The 27937-nt window shown below is 44.9% G+C and overlaps 1 protein-coding gene across 1 annotated transcript in view; it reads left to right on the top strand.

Annotated features, from left to right (window-relative positions):
- Positions 1-2967: 2967 nt before the first annotated feature.
- COQ8A (coenzyme Q8A) overlaps positions 2968-27937 on the top strand; it is a 72828-nt gene continuing 47858 nt past the window's right edge. Inside the window, exons 1-3 of the mRNA XM_054021727.1 lie at positions 2968-3146; positions 24061-24253; positions 27502-27912. Coding sequence (XP_053877702.1) covers positions 2968-3146; positions 24061-24253; positions 27502-27912 — 783 coding nt within the window. The remainder of the gene's footprint in view (positions 3147-24060; positions 24254-27501; positions 27913-27937) is intronic.

A 27937-nucleotide genomic window follows, 5' to 3' on the forward strand; every position in this document is an offset into this window, starting at 1 on the left:
TTGATCCATCTGGTTGAAGCTGAGCCATTACAAACATTTATTCTATCTCCCCTTGTAAGTATGCTCACACTTCTTATCAAACTGTCTGTACTGGGCTATCTTGATTATCACTTCAAAAGTTTTTTTTTCTCTTAATTAATTGGCCTCTTAGAGTTGGTAAGACAACTCCCACCTGTTTATGCTCTCTGTATGTGTGTATATATATCTCCTCAATATATGTTCCATTCTATATGCATCCGAAGAAGTGGGCTGTAGTCCACGAAAGCTTATGCTCTAATAAATTTGTTAGTCTCTAAGGTGCCACAAGTACTCCTGTTCTTCTTTTTGCTGGTTGAAGATGTCATGTTTGCCTACTCAGTTTTAGAGCCACAACTATTTTAGATACAGTCCGTACATAGGGTAGTATAAAGAGTTGAGATGGAGTCTTCCTCACTGGATCGTCTCACCTCTATGGTGGTAGTTCAAATCCAGCCTCTCCTGGCATTGAGTTAAATGTTTTATAGGTCTCTGTTCAGTTCCTAGTGGACAAAGCACACCAATATAACTGGCAGTCTGAGCATGTATTAACTGGATATGCAAACTGATTTATTCTTAATAAACTCAGAGACAATATGCAACCCTTATAAAATGCTTTACATGTTCTCAAGATTATCCCGTTAATCCTCACAGCACCACCACTACCAAGTAGATTTCTAAATATAATCCCTATTTTAAAGATGGGGAGACTGAGGCAAAGAGGCCAAGAGCCTCAAAGCTATTTAGGCACTAAGCTTCCATTGAGATCAATGGGAGCTGGGCACCAAAATACCTTTGAAGATCTGGGCTAGAGAAACTAACACCAACATTTTCTAATATGGATGCCTAAAGTTAAATAGCTGCCTACATGTGGATGAAGGTAATTTACAGAGGTGCTGAACACCTCATCTCCCACTGATTTAAATTCAGGTACCGATATGTTAGATTTAGGGGCTTAGCTTTATGCAGTTGCATTTGAAAATCTGGTCACAGCAAGTTGCTGACAAACAGATAAAAATCAATTATTTTTAAAGTAACAAATTGGATTTTTAAATTTAAATATTTAAAATGATTTTTTTAATTTAAATACATCTCTTTTAAAAAATAAACCTAGTTAAAGTGATTTAAATTAATTAAAAATACTAAGCAATATTTGCTGCCAAACAGACCATGAAGAATATATTTATTTATTTTTGTTATTAACTGTCCCCAGCAACTTTGAAGCACCAGTTACTGGAGCCAGTACTTTGGAAATATAGTGTGCGTGGGGGTTCTATTTGCAACATACATCCACACACACACCTTGACAATGGTAATGATGTTATATTTTAAAAGTTGACTTTTTAAAAATTGCTGTTTACAGTAATGCAGTCAATAGCAACCTTCCTGGTACAGATGGCACCACAAAATGATATTGCTCCTATAGCTTGGTGCTTGCTTGGACAATGGTTGGTATGTAGCTCCTTCTGCAGCTTCTCCATTGAAATTCATTCTGTTAGTTGGCATGCATGCCTGTTCATTTAATAAACTGTTAGCCTCCAGGCCCATGTCATGTGTATAGCCAAATGTTGCAATTCCATGCCCTTCCCTTCCTTTCTGATAGTTTTGCCAAAATAATTACCTTATTCTGTCCTAGATTATTAACAAAGTAACGCTCTCAAAACAAGTATCAGGAGGTAGCCGTGATAGTCTGTATCCACAAAAACAACAAGGAGTCCGGTGGCACCTTAAAGACTAACAGATTTATTGAAATAAGCATAAGCTTTCGTGGGTAAAGTACCTCACTTCTTCAGATGCTCTCAAAACAAGACAGGCAGAGCAATTCAATCACATCCATGTCTCCCTTGGCCGATAGTTACACTCCCCATCCATACAGAGGTAAGTGGACATCCCCACTTTTATGCCCACTGTAGAGACATCCCTAACATTGCCATTTCTTCTCCATTCCCAGTCACTCCTTGGTACATCATGCCTCAGTTCCCAATGTCATCCACATGCACTGACATCTCCTTATCACTTCTAGCTCTGATTTTTACCCCCTCTCCCCTATTCACTCCTCAGCCTTTTTTCCCCTCTCCCAAGAGTGGACCAATTGTATGTGCAAATCTCAGCTGTTTGTACCTGATATTACCACAGGCACTATATGAAGGTGTAAGATGAACACATGTATAAACTAGGCCTGGTCTACACTAGAAAAATATATAAGCATTGTTCAGCACCTGTGCACCTAGCTCCATCCCTGCTTCCACTAGAGACACCTGCCTTTTTACTACTCCGCTGTCTCACCCTGGCTGCACTGGTCTCGAATAACAGAATTCCCCCCATTTAAATCCAGCCATAGGTTCTGTCCACATGTCAGCATGTTCCAGGGTCCGGCTGACCAGCACCCTGTCCTCGCGATCTGCTCAGGGGGGTTAAAAACACCAGCAGCGGGGCTACACTAGAGCTCTTGCTACCAGCGGGGGGATGAGGGGGGAGCTACCCGTGCGTTACTGCTGGCGGTGGGAGATCGCCTCGCCAGCTCGCCTGCACACGTAGCCGGAAATGCAGTGCCCAGGGGGGCGGAGCGGGAGAAGCACTGTCTGGCAGCAGTCCCCTGCTCCCCCTGTCCGGCCCCACGCCTGTGGCATGGGCAGGACGTGGTCAGAGAGGGAGCCCCGCACACGCGGCAGCGGCCCAGAGGCGGCAGCGCCCGGCTGCGCAGAGCGGTTGAGGAACTGGGGGGGGGAGGGCTGCAGGCTCCATGCAGCGACCGCCCCTCAGGCGGCAGCTCTGCAGCCTCCTGCCCGCTGCCAGGGAGGCCCGCAGCAGGGCGGGGGTTCAGCCAGCACCGCCTCCCCATTGGCTGGGGCTGCCCCCGACTCTTCCCCCCATTGGAGGAAACGCGGAGTGCACGGGCCCAGCACGCTCCGCTCGCCGTGCCCGCGGCCGCCTCGCGCTCCTCCCAAGCCGATGCGCCAGGGGGGAGGAGGCGGCCGCAGCGGAGCCAATGGGCGCGCGGGGTGGGGGCGGGGCCCAGGGGGGCTGAGCCAGGCCAGGAGCCGCCGAGTTGGTAAACAAGCCCCGCGCCTCGTGGTGCGGCTGGGCGGGTGGGAGCGGCGGAGTCGGACGTGGCGTTGTGCGGGGGGCAAGTAAGCGAACGTCGCCCTTTCCCCGGGGGGCTCCTCGCTGGGGGGGGGGGAGAGGAGCCCCATCCCTTCTCCCCGGTCAGCTTCGGCGCGGGGTTTCCGCCCCTTCTGCCCCGCGGCGGGCGGGGAGCAGGCTGCGCGGGCCCTTCCCTGGGGGGGCGCCCGGGCCGGGCCCGCTCAGCGCGGGGCTGCTTCCCCCTCCTCCGGGCGGCCCGCCGCGGGCCTCCTTCTCCCATCGGCTTTTTCATGCCGTGCTGCGGCTTCGCAGCGTCCTGGGCCCGCGGCGGCGGGTACGTGGCTGCGGGGCGGCTCGTTGTGTCGGTCTCTGTGCCAAGTGCACCTCCGGGCGGTGCCAGGCAGGCGGGAGCCTCCGCGGGGAAATCCGGCGTGCGGAGCCGTGGCCGTGAGGGTAACGCGTTAGGCACCGGGCGGGTAAAAGCAGCAAAGCGCCGTCAAGACCGAAACGGGGGGAACCATCATGAGGCTGCAAACAGCAGAACCCAGAAAAGGGGGGAGGGACCCAAAGCCAGTAATGTACATCTATAGTCGTGGGTCTTAAAATTATACCGCATGGAACTGGGAACACGTCCTAGCTCCGCAAACAGTCACGGTGGGAAACCTTGAATTCCTCCAGATTCACAGAATACTCTCCTGCAGACATCTGAGATTTTTTTTCTTCCCTTTGCAATGACTCTGCTCCCTTTCCAGTCCTCCTTTCCCCGTGCCCCCTGTACAGTTCAGTTGGGGTGTGTGTGTGTGTGGGGGGGAATGGCCTTTGAATGTCCTGGGGGTCTGATCCTACAGGTCTGAGCACCCTCAAATCCCATTGACTTCAATGCTTTTTGAGGACACACACGATCTTGTTCTTAGACTTGATGGTTGTATTTACTGCGTTTTAGTGTAGAAATAAACTTTACCTTACTGGGGCCCTAATAAAGTATAACTAGTGCCATGAGTGGTGTTTTGAAGCCTTTGTGAGGTAGCCTTTTGGCCAATTTTGACTTGCTTCTGGGGTTATCCAATGTGGTACCAGTGGCCCTGGGGCTGGTAGTCTCCAGTGGTGTTATGTCAGTTACAGATTTGTAATGGAAATAGCAGATCTAAGGGTTAAACTTTTTCCAAGTAGAAGCAAATAGATTCTGATATGGCCTTATGGAAACTCTTGGAAAAATAAAACAAACACCAGTCAATGTTAGTTCAGAGCTCTTCATTTTAGAAGGGCGATGATTAAAGAACTGGGTTAACATGCTGCATTAGCAATATATATCACTTGCCTTTTTATTAGGTAGAGGCTGAGAATTAGAACCATAAACAGTGTTTAAAACTATCATTTTTGACTGATTGCTAGTGGTAAAAAGGAGCACACTTGGATATTGGACCTTAATGCATGATGTTGCTTAACAGGTAATGTTTGCAATTCAAAATTTGCTCAATATTTGGCTTTTTGTATGATGCATTATTTATTTATATACACACACATGCTTTATTTATATATACACATTCTTATTTATATGTATACACACACACACCATCAAATTGTTTTAATAACTGATTTATGAGGTTAATCTTTGTGTTTGGGGCCCTATCTGTGAGGTGCTGACTTCAGTTAGGTGTTCAGCAGGGTTGGGTGATCATCTTATTGTAAAGATCCCAGTGAAAAATGGTGTTTTTTCCTGTGCGGGTGGGGGATGGTTGTCCAATTAAAAGAATCTTATATATTCAACCTGAATTCCTAACATCTTGTTTATGGGGAAAGAGGAGAATCTGCTATCACTTCACATAGTGTCAGGTTTCAGAGTAGCAGCCGTGTTAGTCTGTATCCGCAAAAAGAACAGGAGTACTTGTGGCACCTTAGAGATTAACAGATTTATTAGAGCATAAGCTTTTGTGGACTACAGCCCACTTCTTCGGATGCATCCTGTTCTTTTTTCACATAGTGTATGTTCTGGCACATTACCATTGTCACCACTATAGAACTGTCCATCTCCTGCTGCCTAAGTGTAGCAGGGAGCCTTAGAAACCAGCCTATTTGAGGGTTATGATATAACTTGATGGAGGAACTGATCCTTCCTCTGAATGATTGTGTAACAAGTTGCAAAGAGTTGTAAAAAATTAATTACTTTGTATTGGTGTCTGTTAGTTGATTTAATGTGTCTTGAGACCAAAATGTGAATGAAAACGTAGGCCATTCAGTATCTATAAAACTTTCAAGAAAAATAAACTTATATTTCATATAGGGATCTGTTATCTTGTGTAACAAAAATAGGCAGAAACTAATAGACCTACACTGATTTTCTTCTGAAAACCTTTTCAAAAGTGTTTTGGATATAGACTGTTTGCACTGTTGTATCTATGTTAGTACAGAATATTAGAGAGATAGGGTGTGTGAGGTAATATATTTTATTGGACCAACTTCTGTTGGTGAAAGAGACAAGCATTTGAGCTTACACACACAGATGGTGGTCAGGGCACAGATTTGGATGTAGACTAATTTTGTTTGCTCAGTGTTTTCTTTAACTACAAACATTCTGATAAATGGATTGAAGTGCTGGCTATATTCACAATAGTTATTGACAGTCTATTCTAAACTGTTGAAATCCATGCTGCTGAGGCTGTGTATACACTTAAAATGCTATGGTGACAGCTGCTGTTGTGTTTCAGTGTAGATACTCATTACAGTGGTGGGAGGAGTTCTCCTATCACTATTGTTAATCCACTTCCCTCAGCTGCTGTGGCTAGCGCTGTCTACACCAGCGTTTAGTTGTCTTAACTATGCCACTCTCAAGGTTGAGGATTTTTCACATCCTTGAGTGACATAACTGGTTCGACTCTACCTTTCAGTGTAGACCAGCCTGTAGTATATTTCTTTTGGTATCTCAACAAGATATTAATATACATCCTGTTTCAATCAAGTACAGCAAGGGGGTGGTAGAGGAACTATTCTCTCAACATTCATTCCCCCAGCTGTGTTGAACCAGAAAGTGAAAGTAGCTATAAACAAGGAGAAACTGACTAGTAAAGTGTCCAAGCTGAGAGAAATTTGGAAAGATTCTAAATATTCTTTTGTTTAATGATTAAAACTGTTAATAGTCAAATAAGAACTTGAAGTTTTTAAATGATTTTTACTTGATAGTCTCTGAGGGTCCTTAAAAGTGTTATACCTTAAGTCTCGTGCCTTTCAATAGCAGCCTTATGGAAAGTGTTTTGTACTCTTGGGTTCTGTTAACTTTGCTGGGATGCAGTTCTTGTTCAGTATTTTACTGTGACCAACAATGAGCATTGGATTAGGTTTTAAGTATTGAATCTGAGAACTCAAAATTATTACTTTGGCATAGCTTGGTGCTTGAGTACCATTGACTTCAGGGTAAAAGAATTGTCAGGTAGACTAGAAATATCCTGAGATGGAAAAGTTGATGACAAAGTCGAATTTGTCTCAGTATAAACAAAATACAGTGGTGTTTCTTTGATATAGCAGGTTCTTTGACTGCTGCTGTTTCTGAGAAGATTGATGGAAGGAACAGTTTAACTGAAACTGATGTGGTTACCATTGTGTGATTTGAATTACTATCAGAGCAAACAACTCAAATTTCTTTTAATATGTCACAGATGCTGTGTGTTTCTTTTACGCTAGGTGTTTACCAGCAGTGACTTTTGTAACCTTGAAAGCTTAGATAAAACCTGATTGTAGTAATTCATAGTATATTGTCCTCAGGTATGCAGGAGAAAAATGGCTGACCTTCAGGGCTATAACACAGGGGGCAAGTGGCAAGCAATTTCTGCTTTGTTAAAATAGTGTGGTGAGGACAGAAAAGGTAAAAAGAAAAGAGTTCCTTTTATGTTTACCCTTTGACCACTGGTCACTTTGTTTTGTTACTGCCAAGAAGAACTGTATGTATGTACAATCAGACTTCCAGCTACTCTGTGCTATGCAATGCAGTAGTGAGTGTTTCATTTGCGGTATTTAAAAGCAGACTAAAAATAGCTGAGTTTGAATGTGTGCAACATGAGAATTTTTTTAGGCGTGCAGTCCTCCAAAATAGCCCTCCTAAAGGCAGGTGGCAGTCTGTTATTTCTTATCTTTTATTGGACCAATTTCTGTTGGTGAGAGAGACAAGCTTTTGAGCTTCCTTTCACCAACAGAAATTGGTTCAATAAAAGATATTACAGTACCTCACCTATCTTGTCTCTCTAATATCCTGGGACCAAGGTGGCTACAACAACACTGCATATTTCTTACTATGTCTGTTAGATTGTGTTCTTTTTCTTCTTGGGGTTAACTCTTGTTGAGGAGTTTAGAAACTGACTGAGGGAGAATAGTTGGATCACTGCATTCTAGCTTCCCTGGAGTTACCTAGCTGATAGTTCACACAAAATTTGTTAGTAGCTATTGGGTCAAGTTCATTGTGGATGTCACCCTGACTTCAGTAAAGTGGCACCAAGGATGGCTGTGGAAGTAGAATTCTTCCATCTATCTACCTACCACCTTTAATTTGTAAAAGATATGAAACTCTAGCAGACTGCATTTAGACAAATTGAATTTGTCTTGAGCCGAGCCAAGCCAAGAAGTGACTTGGCATGCAGTTTTGCCCTCTCTGCCCATAACCATGCATCCCTCCCTCCCCACCCCCTTTAAGGCTTTTGTTTTTTAACTTTGGGATAATCAGTGAACAGATGCACGTTGATCTGCATGAGGAAGATATTTAAAATTTATTTATAGAGCACCTCAGATGTGCAAGGCACTTTACAGAACATAGCAAACAGATGATCCCTGCTCTGAAAAACTGTTAGGTTTTATGATTACAGAGCTTCTTGTTTAGAAATGTTACAAACTTAAATTTTGAGGTTTTTTGAATTTAGTTCATCCCTGAAACAGCTTACCTAACCAAATCAGAGTTTATAAATAACTACCACCTGTGGTGATCCAGCAACTTAATTTAATCACCCTAGAATATAACTGAATGAAACTTAAAAATAAAGGCCTGCACGTCACCCTTAGAACATATAGATTCAGTACCTGCAGACACACAATGCATATAGTCCTCTTGCACTTGTGACAGTCACAGGGCTGTTTTGTGATGCTAATGGATGAGGCTGATGATGTACCATCAACATAGAGTTCTTCCTGTGTTCAGGTCTTTCCCTGCCCTTCCTTTGCCCCTGCAGTTACTCCATTTTCTATGCCCAATTTAGGGCTTCATTTATTCAGTCTCACTGCTGCTATCTAGATCTCCTCAGATGTGTTGTCTTCTCCCATCCCTTACCTGGGACTCCTACCTGCGGCTCTGGCATGTTCTAATGAGGCCTGATCCAGTATTCCTAACATTCATACAGCTTCTATTGTCTTCAGTGTGGCAAATCCCAGTACACTGTGAAAGAGGAGTACATGTACATAATGATCAGGGCTGGGAGAAGGGTGGAAGAAAAAAATTGCAGTAAGAAAGAAAGCTTAGAGCAAAATGAGAATTTCTTTATCTTTTGTTTTTAAGGAACTCTCTGGAAATAAAGACTTTCCACAAAAGACAGTCATCTGAATTTATCATATGTTTTATGCATATGGGCAAAGCTTATATTGATTGTGGGTGCATAGAAGGGAGCAGGCACAATTACAAACTCAAACTTTTTGAATATTTTAGAATTCCAAGACAGGAGTTTTTCAGTCTTGGCAAATGAGCAGTGATATTCTGTGCTGTGTTGCTTAGAGGTGCAGCATACAACTTGCGGCTCAGGGAAAGAGGCATTGGAACACAAAGGTAGCTTTGTACCATTTTGGCAACCTCTGTATTCTGGGCTGCTCCAGGGGACAGAATAGTTCCTGGTGTAATGTAAACAACCCTGGAGTTACTCTAAATTAAAGCAGTCCATCCTAGGCTACCCATGGACAGTGACACTGACAACCAGAAGTCCTGTAGCCGTACCTGCTGTAGACCTAACTGTTGCACTGGAGCTTGTGAAGGGGCCTTCATACCTGATGCCTGCCCTCAGGGAGTTCTCCCCTGGCCACTACAGTGGTTTTACAGCATATTTGGGCTATAGCAGAGGGGCGGTTCCCTCACAAGATCTTTAATGTGGCTTACATATGTGCAGTTGAAGACTGGAGACTTGTTTCCGAGTGACTAAGTGAAGAAAAAGGATCGTTATGAAGATTCTCTTGGAATTGGGATAGTACAGTATCTGCATTGGCTGAGCATGGGGTACTTTGCTCTGTTGTGTGCATGTTTGGGGTGAGGAAAGATAGGTTTAAACATGTATGCTTAGCATCAGATTATAGTTCCTTGTGGAGGAAAGTGTCCTTCCAGTCCAATGAGGCAGGGATTATAATCCATATCTTGATGGCTTTTTGAAGTGCTTCAGAGGGGGAAGTGATAGCAGGGAGCAGTTAAAAACAACCCAGGGCATCTCCCTCCGTTCCCCCATAACTAACTATGCTGTATACAGCCGTGGCTCTGGTGGTTTGGGGGATGGATTTAGTTTTTGTATTATGAGTCTGAGAGCTTGCGAAATATGTAAACTATTGTGGTATTAATACATAGTACTGAAGCTCTCTGTCTTCCAAATGCTTTGTGCACACTAATGGTCATCCGAAGAAGTGGGCTGTAGTCCACGAAAGCTTATGCTCTAATAAATCTGTTAGTCTCTAAGGTGCCACAAGTACTCCTGTTTTTTACTAATGGTCAAGACACCCCTGTGATTATATTCATATAAATGAACAAGACAACCAAGACAGAGAGGTTAACTAACTTGTCCAAGGTAAATATCAGAGCTGGAATTGGCACACAGGAATTCTTGGTTCCAGTAGACCAGATTTCCCCCTCTAAGAAGACGAAATTTGAGTATTTAATTGGGCATTAAAACTGTGACTTATTTGACATGCAGCATCCTTAAGGCTCCCTTTTGACATAGCCCTGTATCCTATGCTTATGGTAATAAAGAGAACTTGTAGCAAAAACAGAACTGTACATTTATTTTAGGAGCTAGGACTCCAGTTTGCTAACTGGCCTATAAATAGGCAGCAGATCTTGTATGAGGCTAAATTTGAACTTAACCCTAGCTTATGGGGCAACTCTGGTTAGATACATGTACCTCCTGGATCGATAGTGAGAGGCTGGGGTAGCTCAGCTCCTGTTCAGCATCATGATAGGATTATCTTCACCACGTGGGCAAAGAATGTGTGCACTCCCATGAGTCGCACACAGTATGTGCATGTAGGGCAGGTGACTACGTAAATAGTAACATATGATAAGATGTGTGGTTCTATCTCGTATGACTGAGGGGTGTAGGCACAAGATCAAAACCAAGTATCTTCCTACATTTACCTGCTCTTCTATAAGTTACAGAACTCCGACCTGCATAGGTAGTCAGAGCGTTCAACCAATCAGATGCTTCCTTTCATAGTACCATTGATAAAATGGCTAGCAAATTGACCTGTGGTTCATTTTTTGCTCTGTGGGTGGGTTATTACTGTACGTTCAGAGGCGTATTATCATTAATCACATCACAGAGGAAAAGCTCCTTTTTTTTCTCAGCAATCTATAGATTGTCTCATGTTACAGGGTATTTATTTCTTGGGTCTGAAGGACTCCAGGCCTGCTTCTGAAGTGTGTGTATAATTTATTAGTTTATAATCCCCATTCAGTACTCTGTGTGCTTTCACAAAGTTAAAACTCCCCCCTCCCCCCCCCCAAAAGAGAGAGCTGCTTATAGTATAATACACTGCCCCAAAAAAGTCAATTACCAGCTAATTAAGGAAAAATCCCTTTGTTACAGGCTATATCCCACAACTTGGAGTTTGAATGGCCCTTCTGAGCTCTTTGCTACATGTTTGGAATATGCAACTTTCTGTGTTTGCTGAAGATAGGGAACTGAACTTTGATAGACCCTAAGTAGAACAGTAGTTGGTAAAGAGATTTTTGTGGCAGGATAGAACTAATTTGCAAGGGATTGTTAAGCAATTTTTATGAGAGGTTTGTGCTCTTAGCTTTATTTGAAAGGTAGCTCCTAGGCTCCCTCAGTAAGCAGATCTTTCTCTTGAAACTGTCTTTCATTTGAAACAAAAATGGAACAATTCCAATCAGCAGTGGTTTATAAAAGGGATACATTGTTTTGGGCTGTAAATTATAGTGTCTGAAGCCCTTGTTCTCTTTAGTTCTAGGATGCATAACTGACAAATGTAGAATAAAATCTTCATTTTTGTATAACTTTGCCTTAAATGTTACTGAAGGGACATAACTTGAAATCTGGTCAGTGTCAGAAAATGGGATAAATAGTTTCAGGTGCTACTCCTGGGTCCCCCTTCAAATCTGTGTGGTTTTGCAGTGATACTCTCCAATTTTTTTTAATGTATTCTCTTCCCTGTTGCTGCAGGAAAGAGCCACAAAAACAAGGGAAACTGATGAAAGACTCAGTCTTGCAAACAAATGTGTGTAACTTTAATCATGTGAGTAGTCCCACTGAACTCATTCAGTAAAGTTACACTTATGTGTTTGCAGAATTGGAGCTTTAGCTTCCTATACAGCAGAAAGTGAAACAGACTGTATAGTTCAGCGAGTGCTAAGTTCACAACCTGAAGAAATAGGAAAAATGTTTTTTCCCCCCTGATCTTCGGTGCTCCCTACAACAGTAGTAGGTGCCTAGGTACTACAGTGACAGGGTGGGGCCATATAACTACCTAGATAAACGCACTCTGATCTGAAAGTCTTTCTTTGTTTTTTTTAAATTGGCAGTGCCTATTTAAAATGATAAACCACTTCAGTGTGGCTAGAAATTATAGTTACTGGGTAGGGGACTAGGCAGTTGATACACAATAGTCCTTTCTAAGACTTATAGGGATAGACTAATTGCTTGAGAAATTAAATTATTGGCCTCGCTCTGCAATAGCACAACAGAGCCTGTGTCATGTTCTCGGCAGAATTGCTATTTTGTGATTGGGTGAGAGACTGCTTTCTTGGTGTTTCATTTTCTAGATAAACAAAGGTTGGAGGGGGGGAGTGGAGAGGGGGGAACGAGGAAGCATGACTTCCTAAAATGTGTGGTTAAGTTCTGGCTGTTGAAATAGGAAACGGTAGAAATGGTCTTGTTGATAAACATACAATTACAGTACAGTAACTCCTCGCTTAATGGTGTAGTTATGTTCCTGAAAAATGCGACTTTAAGCAAAATGATGTTAAGTGGATCCAATTTCCCCCATAAGGATTAATGTAAATAGGGGGGGGTTAGGTTCCAGGGAAATTTTTTTCACCAGACAAAAAACTATATATTATATAGATATACACACAGTATACGTTTTAAACAATTAAATACTGTTCACAGCTATGATGACTGTGAAGCTTTGTTGAGGTGGTGAAGTTAGAAGGTAGAAGAAGGAGGGATATTTTCCAAGGAATGCCTTACAGCTAAATGATGAGCTAGCACTCGGCTGAGCCCTTAAGAGTTAACATATTGTTAATGTAGCCTCTCACACAAGGCAGCACGAACCGGAGGGAGGGGAGACAGCATAACAGACAGAGACAGACACACACCTTGTGTATGGGAGAAAGATGCACACTGCCCCTTTACGTAAGCTGACCCACTCTTAAGTGCATTGTGGGAGGAATAGCTCAGTTGTCTTTTTAAGTGGATCAGGAAGTTGAGACAGCAGCTGCTGCCCCAAGCTCTCTCTGTTGCTCTTTGTCCGTGTCCCCTCCCTGCTCTGTATGGAGAAGGGGTAAGTGGTGTGCAGGAGCAGGGGGGAGGGGGACACCCTGACATTAGCCTCCTCCACCCCTCTTGCACAGCAAGCAGGAGTCTCTGGGAGCAGCTCCAAGGCAGAGGGCAGGAGCAGCACATGGCAGTGGGGGGATGGACAACTGAATTGCCGATTGATAGCCTGCTGGGCGGCTGCAGCAGCACAGGGAACTTAGGGCAGCGGGGAGCTGATGGGGGGCTGCCGGTCCACCCTGGTTACAAGCTCCCGCCAGCTAGCTGCAACGAGCTGCTCTTCCTGCAAGCTGTGGACAAAGCGACATTAGAAGGGAGCATTGCACTACTTTAAACGGGCATGTTCCCTAATTGATCAGCAACATAACCGTTAACCAGGATGACTTTAAGTGAGGAGTTACTGTATATGAGGCCAGTTGGAAAGTGAGGTCAGTCCTCCTTAATGGAAGGAATCAAAGCTTGAGGCATGACTGGTCCAGATTTCAGGTGCTGGGGTCCTGCCTTTTAGAAGGGAAGGGGAATAGATTGCTGGTGATAACCTCCTATCTTCTTGCCTGGGAAAGCTTCTGCTGCTGCAGGGCCCAACTGATGTGTGAGCTTCATGCAACTTGTTTTATGGATTCCTGGAGAAACTGAGAATACCTTCAAACTTTATCTTTGCAAAATAGTCTCTCTTAAAATCTTGACTAGAATGATAGAAGCACAGAACTGTTCATGTGTCTTCCCAGTGTGAAACTTTGAACTTGGGAGACAAATGTTTGTGATGCATGAGCCAAATTCTGTGTTGACTTACACACCTGCTGCCCCCACCGAAATCAAATAAATTACACCAGTGGAACTGAGAGTAGAATTTGTGTGTCAGGATGTACTGAGTGCAGCAAGTGGCCTATAATGTAGTCTCACATTAGTGTCTTAATTGATGCAAGTGAATTATTTCTAGATCCCTGACTGGGGTAGAAAGAGGTTTCATCAATTCCAGGCACGTGGACCATGACTAAGGTTTTGCATTTCTCCAGACAATGTCTGACCTAATCAGAATGAAGTAAATAAAACCATCGGTCTAGAGCATTCATTTTGCACTGATGTATCTGTGCCTAAAATAAAGTAGACAGCACACCCACTCAAAGTGTCCAAAGCCAGCATCAGACTCTTTTTTTTAAACCCCTATATTGTGTTTCAACCCATGTATGGGGAAAACTGCTTGTGCAGGCTTCCTAGCCAGCCAGTACTAGTCAAAATGAGCACTAATCTTGAAATTTTTGGGAAGGAGATTGAGTGCTGGCTGTATTTGATGTTGCTTCAGTTTTAAATGTCACTGGTAAATTTGTGCAAGGATGTTTATAAAAATGTTCTCCAATTAAATTGTATGTCAGGGCCACCCTGCAAATATACCATGCCTCCTAAAATAGAATTGACTTATTGGCTATACAACCAGCCAGTTCTTTAAACAAACCTTGTTGTTGGGGGATTTTAGTCTATTATGTAAAATCCTGCTCTTTTATTGACTGATTTGATTCCTTTCTTGAAGAGAAAATGGCCACCCCCCCTTAAGTGTTACTGTTTGTTGTGCTTCCTGCTCAGCTGAGATTTGGGTGAGTCTGGACACAAGAAAGCCAGTTAATGAGAACACACTTCTAATGAGGGCCTGGTGTTCTGCTATGGGGTTGGGGAAAGGTGTAGGGGGGCAAAACTTGAAGAGGCTGTGAATGAAACTGCTACTAGTGTAGTATGGAAGGGTGGACATGAGATCAGATATACAAGGGGAAGTAGAAATAATCCTGATGAAAAGCACTCTATAAGAGCTTGGTATTCTTTATTTCCAGATTGTAGCCCGCTACACTCAATTCATGGTCACACAAGGAGTTTACTGATTAAACTACTGCCTGTGCATTGTCTCCGTTAGCACTTTTCTCCAAAATACCTACTGCTGCTACCACTAGTGGAGTTCCAAAGCTGGTTGCCGTTGGGGAGACTATCATAGATTAGTTTCAGAGAAGCAGCCGTGTTAGTCTGTATCCGCAAAAAGAAGAACAGGAGTACTTGTGGCACCTTAGAGACTAACAAATTTATTAGAGCATAAGCTTTCGTGGACTACAGCCCACTTAGTTTCCAGCATCCCTAGTCTCTTCTTGTTTGGATTAGATAACAGTGGCTGCAGTGATGGTAAGTTTGGAAAAAACTGTAATGTAGACCCAGGTCTGGTCTACATTTAAAAAATTATGGTGACATAGCTACTATGCTCAGGGGTGTGAAAAATCGACTCCATAGAGGTGCTGCCCTAACCCCTGGTGTAGATGGAGCTAGGTTGGCAGACTGTTACTATCACTTGGGGAGGTGGAGTTTCTACAGTGACCGACTACAGCAACCGAAGAGATTTTTCTATCTCTACACTACAGGGCTGCAGTAGCATAGCTACGGGGCCATAGTTATGCTGCTTTAGTGCCTGCAATGTGGACATGGTCCCAGTCTGTGAAGTCTTTCAAAAACATGGAATTGAATTCCCTGCCTTATTGCCCCCATCAAGCAGATATTCGTTGTCATTTGACTTTTTTTTAATCTGCTTAAGGGAGACAGTTACACATAAGCAATGATTTAGGAGGCAGTATGCTCTAATGGGTAAGACAATAGATAACACTTGAGTAGTCAGATGGAAGGCTTCTTTACTAGTCATTTCTGAGCCTACAGGTTTGAAGAGCACACAGTTTACCATCACATTTTTACCAGGTTTAAAAATTAATTTTAGGTGCATTGCTCGTCATATAAAAGTGGAATATCTTTTCTCTGGTCATGGGTAAACCTGGAATAATGAAGCAACAGTTCTTAAATATCTCCATCCAAGGGCATATAGACTTCTGCTCCTATTGAAGTGTGTGTATATATACTGGGGGCTGTATTGCAGCACCCTGTTGATTCAAAATACTGTTAACTTAAAATAATGAAAACCATAAAAGGAGGAATTTGACTGGCTGAATTTGACTGTGTGGGTATCTGGTAGAAGACCACATAGGGGTCAGAAGTTGACCAGTTGATTTATTTTTTTTTAATTGTGGAGGGGCCGGTATAAATGCAAGAATCTAAATTAAATCTGATAATGGCTCTTGTCCAGTGGTTATACAGCTGGACTTTGATCCCATGCCTCACCATAAACTCTGAGGGAGTGCCTTGTTATAACTGCACACTTTTTGTGTGGTACTTGCCTTAAACCTTCATTATAATGTTGCAACAAGTCCTCCGAAGAAAAAGTTAAAATACATCTTGGCTCCCTGCATGTTCTTAATAGCATGCCATGTTCCGCTATATTCCTTGATTTAGCTTGCAAGGTTTCAGCTGGGTTTGAAATTCAGTGCAGTGGCAGGAGAGCAGATTACTCACTGGTGTGGTATGTAGCTTAAAAACAAAAAAACCTACCATGTTCACCTTGTTGTATGCCCTAAAGTGACTTGATTCCAGCCTCATCAACAGCATTCTGCCTTCCCCCACCCAAACACCGTGTCCCTGTCTATACTAGGAAAATAACCCATGGTTGATGTCTGTCAGCCAGTCACAGACCCTATTCTAGCCAGGCTCATAAACCTGCTAGCATAAAAAAAGGGCCAGTTTGTCAATACCTTGGATGCAAAGTGCAGTAGTCTCTGCCTGCCTGTCCTGACAATGGCATAGGCAGGGTACAATGTGGTTAAAATGGTTTCTGAAAAGCTGAGGCCGAAGCCACTCCTTAAGCAAGTTTTACATGGAGAGTTTGCTAGCACAGTCTTTTTTTTAGTAGTGTAGGTGGAGTCCTTGTGGAACAGAGTCCTTGTGGAACAAAGCCTGCTTGCTGCAGTGGGTGTTCACAAAAGTTTGGTCCCTCTACTCAATAACCGCCAAACCCTCTTCAACCCAGTGTGGCAATTGTGATGTGCTTCTCTCCACCCCCCCCTTTTCAGTTTAACAAGTTGTCTGTTTTCTTCCTGGGTCCCTCACTTGCTCTCATTAAAATACATAATCTTTGTGTTTCTTTTCTTCCTGATTACCTGTTGTTCTTTTTTTTTTATGATTGTTCTCTTCCATGCTTCCCTCTCCTTGCCCTGGTAGTCCCATTGACTTCTGCTTTCCACATCCCTTCCAGAATAAGAGTTTTATGTGCTCTCCTGAGCATTGAGCTTGTTTGAGACTCACTTCTGTTTCTGACAGCCTTCATTTGTTGGTGGCCTCCTTAGCACTGATGTTCTCCCCTCTTCATGCACCTCAGCTGTGCTCAGGTTTTGATCAAGTTAGAATGTAAGCTGTCCAGGGCATTATTATGGGTCTTATTCTTTTTTTTCTACCAAAAAATAATAATAAAAAACAACCCAAAACAAAGCATATCAGGAATACTCTGTATTCCCTGTATACAGTTAAGCAAGCAAACTTATTTCCAATTTAGCCATGTGTGAATAAGCCCTTTTCCTTCATGTGATCTACTTTTTGATGTTTGTAATGGGATTTAATATAGTAGGAGATTTGGAGCCTTCTTTCAAATCTTGCTTCATAGTGGACTCTGGGACTATTTAGTGTGGTGGCTTCTGATTTGATACATTTTCCTATGCAATATTTTTAGGGTAACACTGAGTATTTTAAATACTTTTGTGACGTTCCTCCCCACCTCTTTTATAAAAATGAGCTCACCATGTCTCTTTAGCTGAATGAAGGAGTACCAGATTGTATGCCTTGCTTCTAGTAAATTGCCCTTCTGCAGCTCAGGACGGGCACATCACTGAGGCTTTTGAATTTTTAAAATGGCAGACAGTGCACTTAGGGGTGGTAGGGTTAAATTTCAGGCAGAAGTGGATGTGATCCCATAGAAATCAGCGGTGGTTTGTCAGCAGCAAATTTGACCCAATATCGCTCTAACAGCTAAAACTAACAAAGGGGAACTGGTCATATTTGCTCATTGATATATTTAGCAGTGGAGGATGAGGACACATTGAGCAATATATGATTTCCATTTGTGACTTTAGCTTCTCTATTAATTTCAAAATTAATAAGACTTCCAAAATAGTCTTATCACCCACATTCTTTTAGGTATGGTAACAGAACCATTTCATGAACTTCTCTTCCTCTCACCCAGATAGTTTGATTTAAACTTGTATTAGAAGGACTCCATGTTAAAAATCAATCCCTTATTTTCCCTGATTCCATTGGTTTTGCTCTGGTAGCTGTTACTGCACCATCTCTTTCATTGCTCCAAGTGTGTAAAAGATGAAGTGTGTGTTCAACAGTGATCTTTGCCTGTATTACTGCAAACACGAGATTAAACCCTAACTACTTCATAATGGTGAATTTGTATACTTAGCATTATTGTCCAAGTTGAAATACTATACTGGCTACTTTTTTCCCCTCAGTCTGATTTGCAGGGATAATGCTGCAGATACTTCTTTAAGTTAAGACCTAGCAAAAACTTCCAGTATTTATGGGTGAAAAAACCCTTCTGTTGATAGATGCAGTAAACCTCTTTCCTTATCTTACAAGACAGTTTTTAAGTTTAAAAATACATAAAGAAACTTTGCATTAATATTCAGAGGCTGACTTTAAACTCTTCAAAGCAGAGAGATTCAGAAGTCAGTTTTATTTGGTCTCTTTTTTTTTTTTTTTTTTTTTACCATTCTGAAGCCTATAGGTACATCCTACAAAGTGACCCCTGCAAAAAAGTGGCATGCGGAGCCTTAATTCTAATATATATTTGGTTTCATTGTGCCACAAGTACACTGTCAGCACCTATGTTTCTGGCTGTGTGATTTTATGCTGTAATTAGAGCATGGCCCACATAATTTATAATATTTCTTTGTTACTTTGGACTGGAGATTAGCTACCCTTAGTCTTGGGCATTGATTATTCTGCTGTGTTAAACAAATACTTCTGTAACTTGAGTTACAGAAACAGTTAGGTTTCCCTGGAATTCAGCTATCTTAGTGCAAGGAAACACATGTCACTTCTATGTGATTGATAAATGGAGTTTGCTTACAAGAAAGGTCTTTGCATTTGCTCAGAAAATAACTGGATTCAGTCATTAATGGCTTGCAGTAGGGTGTAATATCATACATGCTGTTGTCTGAGTTTATAGCGCTTGAATGTACTAACAGTTTAAAATCATTGTGCACATATATGTGTTGACAGAACACACTCTAAAAATGAAAACATGCCTTTGCAGTTACCCAGGAAACAGTTTAAATACACAGTCCCTCTGGCAGTGCCCAATGGAGGCTGCAGCCAGAAGTGTTAAGGACGTTGTCTGGAGGCCAGTATAGAGAATTCTCCAACTGGGGATCAAGCCTTAGAAGGCATTCTGTGCCTAAGTGTATGCCTCTATGTTCTCTATCAGAGTGGGTGAGTGAGCCAGGACTGGATAGGAGACATTTCGGAATCCTGAAAACTGTTGTGGAGGACCATTAGTACAGTGAAGTTGCTGGAGACGAAAGTGAAATAAACTGAAAACACTGTTTTGCCTGTAACTGCAAACCTGCTTAGCACAACACGCAGAGTAGTGAGTGTCCTATTTATGTTGCACTCATAGCTCTTCCAATATAAGGAAAAGTTATGCTCAGAAGAAAAAACTTTTGGCTTATTTATTTGGATTACTGTAGCGCAGAGGTGGGCGAACTATGGGGGGTTAGATAGGGGGTGAGGTCCCAGGGGGCAGTTGCGGGACAGGAAGCAGGGGGTGGTTGGATGGGGCGGAGGTTCTGGGTGGTGGTGGTCAGGGGACGGGGAACAGGGGGGTTGGATAGGCATGGGAGTCCTGGGGGGGCCTGTCAGGGGGCAGGGAGCGGGAGGGGGTCAGATGGGGGCAGTTAGGGGTGTGTGGGTGTGAATAGGGGGTGGGGCAATCAGGGGACAGGGAGCAGGGGGGGTTGGATAGGGGGCAGGGTCCCCTTACAGTGGGAGTCCTGGGGTCCTGTCAGGGGGCGGGGGTGTGGATAGGGGTTGGGGCAGTCAGGGGACAGGAAGCAGGGGGGATCGGATAGGGGGTCGGCAGTCAAGGGACAGGGAATGGGGGCGGTTAGCAGTGGAGGTGTGGATAGGGGTCGGGGCAGTCAGGGAACGGGGGTGGGGTGGGGTGTGGGATAGGGGCTGGGGTCCCGGCGGGTGGTTAGGGGCGTAGGTGTGGATGGGGTTGGGGCAGTCAGGGGACAGAGAGTGGGGGGGGGGGGAGGGTTGGAGAGGGGGCTGGGTCCCTCTACACTTTGTTTCCTATCATTTAATCAGTTACCGATCCATGAGAGGGCCTCCCTTTTATCCCATGACAGTTTTTTGCTTAAGAGCCTTTGGTGAGGGACTTGTTAAAGGCTTTCTGAAAATCTTAAGTACACTATATCCACTGGATCCCCCTTGTTCACATGCTTGTTGACACCCTCAAAGAATTCTAGTAGATTGGTGAGGCATGGTTTCCCTTTACAAAAACCATGTTGACTCTTTTTTCCCCCCCCCCCCAACAAATTATGTTCATGTATGTGTCTGACATTTTGTTCTTTACTATAGTTTCAACCAGTTTGCCCAGTACTGAAGTCAGGCTTGCTGGCCTGTAATTGCTGGGATCACCCCTGGAGCCCTCTTTAAAAATTGGTGTCACATTAGCTCAGAGGACGGCAACCTTTCAGAAGCGGTGTGCCGAGTCTTCATTTATTTACTCTAATTTAAGGTTTTGCGTGCCAGTAATACATTTTAATGTTTTTTAGAAGGTCTCTCTCTATAAGCCTATATATTATATAACTAAACTAAAGGGTTTGTGGGGGTGGGATGAAGGAGTCAAGCAGAGGGCTGGGTGTGTGAGGAAGATGCAGGGGCCTGGGGTGTGTGCGGGGCTCAGGGCAGAGGGCGGGGTGTGTGTGTGGGGGGTCAGGGCTCAGGGGAGAGGGCTGGGTGACTGCTCCCCTAAGAACTCCCAACCCCCCTGCTCCTTGTCCCCTGACTACTCTCTCCTGGAACCCCTGCCCCCAACTGCCCCCCAGGACCTCCTGTCCCCTGACTGGATCCTACACCCTACCTGTCCCCTGACTGCCCCGACCCTTATCCATACCCCCGCCGCCAGCCAGACCCCCGGGACTCCCATGCCTATCCAATCATTCCCTGCCCTCTGACAGGACCCCCAGAACTCCCGACTCATATAACCCCCCCCCCCAGCTCCTTGTCCCCGACCACCCCCTCCAGAGACCCCCACACACACTAATTGCCCCCCCGGACCCTCCTTGCTCCCTGTTCCCTGACTGCCCTGAACCCTATCCACCCCCCCCCCCGACAGACCCCGGGACTCCCATACGCCATCCAACCCCCCCTGCTCCCTGACTGCTCCCTCCAGAGACCCCCCCATCCCTAACACCCCTCCTTCTGGGACCCCACCCTGCTCCCTGTCCCCTGACTGCCCCCACCCCTTATCCAGCCCCCCTGGCCCCTGACCCCTTACCATGAGACTCCACGCAGAGCCAGATACGCTGTCCTGCGGGAGCGCACCACCCCGCACCTCAGAGCTCTGCGCGCGCGGTGGCAGGGCTCTGGTTGAGCGGGGAGTGTTTCTGCCTCCCCGCGGAGCCAAACACTGCCCCGTGGGGGCGCGTAGCCCCGACCCCCAGAGCGCTGCGTGCGCGGCGGTAGGGCTCCAGGGGAGGGGAGGGAAGAAGGCAGGGGAGGGGCCGGCAGCTTGCTGCGCTCGGCGCGGTGCTCTGGCCCAGGAGCGCGAACCCTGCGGCTTGCTGTGCCGGGAGAGTGGGGCCATTTGCCCACCCCGTGCACATGGCTATGCTTCTGCTCTCTGCCCCCATGAGGGGAGTGGAGGGCAGAGGAGAACGGGCTGGGCAGGATTTTTAATGGCACGCTGGAGTCCCGGCAGGCTCCAGCATGCCATTAAAAATCGGCTCGCGTGCTATCGGTTGCTGACCCCTGCATTAGCTATTCTCCAGTCCTTTGGTACAGAAGCTGATTTAAATGATAGGTTACAAATTACAGTTAGTAGTTCTACAATCTCACATTTGAGTTCCTTCAGAACTCTTGGGTGAATACCATCTGGTCCTGGTGACTTATTACTGTTTAGCTTATTTTGTTCCAAAACCTCCTCTAGTGACACCTCAGTCTGGGAGAGTTCCTTAGATTTGTCATCTAAAAAGAAGTGAGAAGAAACTTCGTCCATGTGAGCATGGTTGCGGAGCCTGCTGGCCCCTACTTAGGAAGGGGGAGGAAAACAGCAGAATGGTTAAGTGCCACTAGTTTTTTTTCAGGAGGGGGGAAGAGAGGCAGGAGTGCTGTTCTAGTATGGGTGGGGAGAGAAGGGAAACAGAGCAGTGCAACCATGCTTCTCATTTAAGAAAAGGGAGCAGCAGAGTGGCCCACATGGGAAGTTGTAGGTGGGAGGCTGCATACCTCTTTCATGACCAGGAGGTGGTGCAGGAGAATTGACTTGTTGCAGATGGTTGGAGCGGGACAGCTGAGAACAAGTCTAACTTCGTGTGTCTGTGAGAGCTGAGAATTGACCCACTGGGGTGCATGTGGTGCAACGGGGGCTAGTAATGCTATTTTTGGCGGGACAAAATTAACTAACTAGACTGCAGTGTCAGGATTTACTTACTGGTGGGGGACTGAAGATGTGTCCGTGTAAATTAATAAGGCATGGGTGTGGTGGGTATGCAAATGAGAGAGCATGGCAGTTTCAGGTACTCTACCTCCTGCTAGTCTGGGTGAAGATATTAAGGAAATCTTTCAAACCTTGATAATCAGATGTCAAACACATACACTGATGCTTGTGTGAATAGAGTAGGAAGGGAAGTGGGACCATATACCTAAATGTATTGGCTTTACCTAACTCTGCCTTCCCTAGAACAGTTCTGTATTAATCAGAAGGTATGCGAGTCCTGAAATAGTGTCCTTTGTGCACATTTGTAGGAACAGGGCTTCTTTCTGGCTGGCATTCAGGTTGGTCAATTGGCTATAGGATCTGTAAGTGGAGATTCCTAAGATAAGCAGTTGCCCAAAGGGGGCGGAGGGCAATTTATTCCTGAGGGAATTATGCACCAAAATATTAAAAATTATGTGCCAAAAATTACGCACATGATATTTTAAAATTCTGCAAAATTCTACAAATTTTATTTGTCAATAAATAAATGTAGCTCCAGCATGGCAGTGGGGAGCACAGGCCACTGACTGCATTGAGGTAGATCACCCTGAAGCCCCCACCTCTCCCAGTACAGGGACTTGGCAGTGAGACTGCACCTGACCCTGACACAGTGCAAGGGCTGGGCCTGCACCTCTATGCCAGGTGCACCAGGTGTGGGCGGCAGGTTCAGCCCAGCAAGATCCAAGTATGGAGGGCTCAGTGTGGGTGGGGATCCACGTGTGGGGTGAGAGGTTTCTGGGTGTGGGTGGCTCAGTGGGAGATCTGGATGCACAGGGACTCATTGGGGGTTTTGGGTGCAGGTGCAGTGGGTTTCTGCAGGGGATCCAGGTGAAGGCGGTTGTGGCTCAGCAGGGGAGGTCTGGGTCTGGGAGACTAAGTGGGGGGTCTGGGTGCTGCGGGAATGGGGCTTTGAGTGGGGGTTTGGGTGTGGAGGGCTCATCAGAGGGAGGGGTCCAGATGTAGGGAGATGGGGCTTGTCAAGATGAGGGTTTGATGGGCCTGCTTAACAGGGGAGCCCCAGCTGCTGCTGAGGGGATGCTGCATGCCAGGGTCCTGCTTCCCCCCATGATTCCCCTGTTTCCTTTTCTTCTGCATCTGCCTCCCCTCGCCCCCACATTCCCCTCCCCCTGTCTTATTCCTCCCCCTTCCTTCCCAATTGCCTTTTCCCCCACCCTCTCACCCCTTCTTCCCTCATTTCCCCCTTCCCCTCCCCCACCCAGCCCCACCACAGGCACTCACTGTTGCACAGAAAACAGAAAGGCACACAGAAGGGGAGCACAACTGGCATTAGGACCCAGCTGCAGATTCAGAGGCAGCCTCCTTCAGCTGGGCAGCTCTATGCTTGCAGAAATGGGGTGTGTGTGTGTGTGTGTGTGTGGCATGTAACCCCATGTGCTCCCCATGCCTTGCCTGTGGGTTTTTTTTGGGAGGCAATTCCTCCCCAACACTGTACCCATAATCACATCCCTCGCCCTCCCCGGCTTCCCTTTGCTTCCCTGCCATTTTCTGCAGGGAAGCACAGGACTCTCGTGAGCAGTTTGATAAGATAAAGTCTTCAACTACTTACTGTTGCTGTATTCCATGATTCTCTATTGTGTTTTTCAGCGCTGAAGGGTCAGTCATGGCAGGTGATGCCATCATGCTGATCAGAGGCTTGGCTAAGCTCAGTAAGGCCATCATAGAAACCCAAGTAGGACAGCTGCGGCAAGGAGTTGTTGGTGGCGATGCAGTTATCATTGCAAGGACCTTTCAGACCACTGTTGAAGAGCAATTCAGTGCTGCCATGGGAAAGATGCAGGTAAGGAAGACTTGTATGCGTTCGCCATTTCCCAGAGTGAAGGCTTCTTTCTCTCACAGGTTGTACATTGCTCGTCTGTGAAAGGTGTCGTCTGTGTAAGAGGTAATGGGTGGGTCTCTGCACATAGTACTCCTGAGGGCATTCTGTGCCAAAAAAATTAAAAATTCTGCGCACAATATTTTAAAATTCTGCAAATTTTATTTGTCAAATAAATGTGGAGGCTCCAGCATGGCATTGGGTAGCACAGGCCACTGGCTGCACAGAGGTGGGAGAACACTGTGTGGTGGGTTTGACTTTGTCCCGGATGCTATGCAGGGGATGAGGAAGTCCCATCCTCCCTAGCCACAACTAGCAGCTGAGCCCGGCACAGGGTAGGAGCCACCAGCTGGGTCTTCCCTAGTCCTAAGTCCTGCCCCACAGTGATTTGCCTCTCTGCCGGCTGCCCTGGGCACCCAAAACATACTGCTGGGGAGGGTTGCATGACCGCTCTCGTGGCTTCTCTTTGCTTCCCCATCAAAATCATTTTTCTGCCGGGAAGGAAAGAAGGGGGACATAAATTCTGCACAGAATTCCCCTAGGAGTAACATAGGGTCCTTCCAGCTGCTGCAGGATGCTGAGACCATAGACAAGGTCTGCTGGTATTCTGAGGCACGGATTGTTAATACTAAACCATGGAAAATTCAGGTGATAGCTCCTAGAATATTGAAAAAAATTATCTTAAATCAACATTGTCAAAATAGTGATTTCTACAGTTTGGGTGGGGGATCTTTTTTTTAACCTCATTCTTCAGCATTCTTGAAATACAGCATCTTTGAGTGACTCATGCACAACCAAACCAGAGTGCTTGGGTACATGTCTTTTGTTGGGTGAATGGAATGGGCACACATCTTCCTGTTTCTGTGCACAGGTGAAGGGATTGGCATATGGATGACTCATGCACTCTGAAGTGCTTTGAGAGCAATGCTCTCGTCCTGAGATGCAAGCACAAAAGGGCAGCATGGTGTGTTCCAAGTGCGAAGACATACCTGGGAGGCCTACTGTTCATGGCTGCTTTTTTGTTTTTCCCAGGAAAGAGTCATGAGCTGAGGATTTAAGGTTTGGAGGTCTCTTTCCTGAGACTGTGGTATGAAAACACAAAGCGAATGGGAGATCTTGTTCTCCAGTAGGATAAATATCCAGTAGGAATTTTTTTGTCCCTCCAGATAACTTATTTGTATTGTAGTAATGCCTGGGAATCCCGGTTATGGACCAAAAGCTTTCTTGTCAAAAGTTAAGGTCTGACTAAGATTGAAAAGGGAAGGTCAGCAGCTTAGATATTTACAAACTTCGGTTGCTAAAGATTAACTCTCTCATTTGGCTGTGAGAATGGACTTGTATAAGGTGAATTTTTTCTACCTTTGCACTTAGCCAGTTCTTGTTTCCTCTGTGGAATTCTGCTGCTTTGCAACTCTTCTGCCATACCCCTTGGCGCAGGTAGTATTTTCTGAAGAACTCAGGGCTAGATTTTCAAGTGTTCAGTGCCCACAATTGGGCTGGAGTTTCAAAGGAGTCATTTTCCCATATAGGAACCTAAATAAAGGCCAGATTTTCAAAAGCGCTCAGGAGCGCCTATTGTGATCCTTATGGCCAGACTTACAAAAGTGCTCCGCACCCAGGGTGTTGACATCTCTTGAAAATCTGGTGCTTAGTGCCCTGGGAGGACATGAGTCTTTAAATCAAAACTTGCATGTCTTTCTAAAAGAGATGCTATAGCTGAAACACAAGTTATGGTCTTGATGCTGTAATTACTGGATGAGATTCTATGGCCTGCATTATACAGGACACCTGGCTACATGATCATTCATAATAATGGTCCCTTCTGGCCTTAAAATCTTGTGAATCTGTCTTTTTTTGGTTGAAGTTTGCCATGATTTTGGTGACCTGCAGAGCCCCCTAAGTGTATCTGGTTGTCAGTGCTTGTTGTGATAACTTTTTGGCTGCCGTTACCTTAATTTTAGTTTTCCTTTTGCCATCCCAGGTTTACAATATTTATTTTAAAACTCTTCTTCGATCTCTCTGGTCCCAGGGTCTAATATGACAGTACTTTTGTGTTCTGATCGGCTTTGGCAGGAAAGAATGTATATTACTAGATGGAAAAAAGAACCTTCTGCAGTAAATGAAACTGTCTCCATCCCTTGCAGCCCTTGCCAAATATTGACCATTTAAGACTTAAGATAATTCTTATTAAGTATGAAGAGAAGAAATTTGCTCTTTTCATACCCTGGTGGGAGGTGGCTGCTGCTGCCGCACTGATTAAAGATTTTTTCCTCCCTCAGTAATGTTGGTGCTGGGAATTACACGAGACCTGCCTGCATAACAGGAAGGGCTGTGTCCTGCATTTCTTCCTCAAATGGGGGGAAAATAATTAGCATTTGGGAAAGAGCCTAGAATATGCTGCTGTCTGCCTGACTGTATAAGAATCAAAACATTGATTTGGTTACAGTTCTCAGCAACAGGGTCAGGCTGAGGCAGGTAACTGGAGTCCCAGGGGCACTAGACAGTTCATTGAGTTAATGCTTTGTTTCTTGCTTTGATACTGCCAATCACTTTGCAGTATTCGCAGATATCTGGAATAGCAAGGCAGGTATCACAAGTCAGGACCCAAGTGTGTTGGCAGAGCTAGGTTGGAAAACTTTTCCCGGCAACACCTCACATTGAGCTTAGCTGTGAGGTCACACCCTTGCTTTAAGCGCAAAATAATCATGCTCACAGTGAAATGTACAATACTACAATAACTTGCTGGCTGGTTAAAGAAATACTATTTTCTGTTATTTATGGGATCAGCCATGTGGGGTTGAGCTAAACTGCTCTACAATTAGATGTTCGACTAGTACTTCTGAAAGAGTTTAAGGTGTAAAAATACCTAAACTATGAATAATGGGGAAGAGTGCAAGAAGGATAAAAACTAAAGTCTTGAGTGCTGGAAGGATGTGTGAGGGGTGCCGGGGGGAGGGAGATAGCAGATCATTTCTGTCATCAGGTCTATTGCACCCATCGCTATAGTAGCTAAGTATTGTGTTCCATATAAATGGTCTCCAGAATTCTTGTACCTTCCTGTGTACCTATGATGTGGGATTGACTGGATATATCTGAGTACCTCCCCTTGAAATCAGCATGACCTAGTTACACTCCCATTTAAGAGGGTCTTTGAGTGTCCTGTGGGGTTTTTTAGATTTCTGGTTTCTGACCCATTCCAATGTTACTTGCAGGATCTGGGTAAACAGCAAGAAAACTTAACTGATCTTGGTGAGGATTTTGGGAGCGATTACAATTTCTCGGGGCCAGAGTCGTCAAATGCTACAAAGGACTTCTCATCTCCAGGCCAGCCCGACAAAGGTAGTGGTACAGAGGGTCCAGCTTACACCTACGCCACAAACGGACCTTTTAGAAATGTCAGCGAGATTGGAGATGCAAGCCCAGGGCAGATTCCTTTCTCCGCCAAAGTGAATGCAAAGCTATTTGGAGGCTTTAGGGACCCTGGAAATCCTTTTGCTGCGGTTTTTGGGCAAAACAGGGCTTTTCACCAGGACCATTCCTCTGTCAGTGGGCTAACAGCTGAAGATATTGATAAAGCCAGGCAGGCCAAAACCGATCCGGAACACAAACCTCACAAACAAATGGTATGTATTTATTAATTTCCAGTCC

This window comes from Malaclemys terrapin, chromosome 3 (assembly GCF_027887155.1).
Source record: "Malaclemys terrapin pileata isolate rMalTer1 chromosome 3, rMalTer1.hap1, whole genome shotgun sequence".
Taxonomy (NCBI): Eukaryota; Metazoa; Chordata; order Testudines; family Emydidae; genus Malaclemys; species Malaclemys terrapin.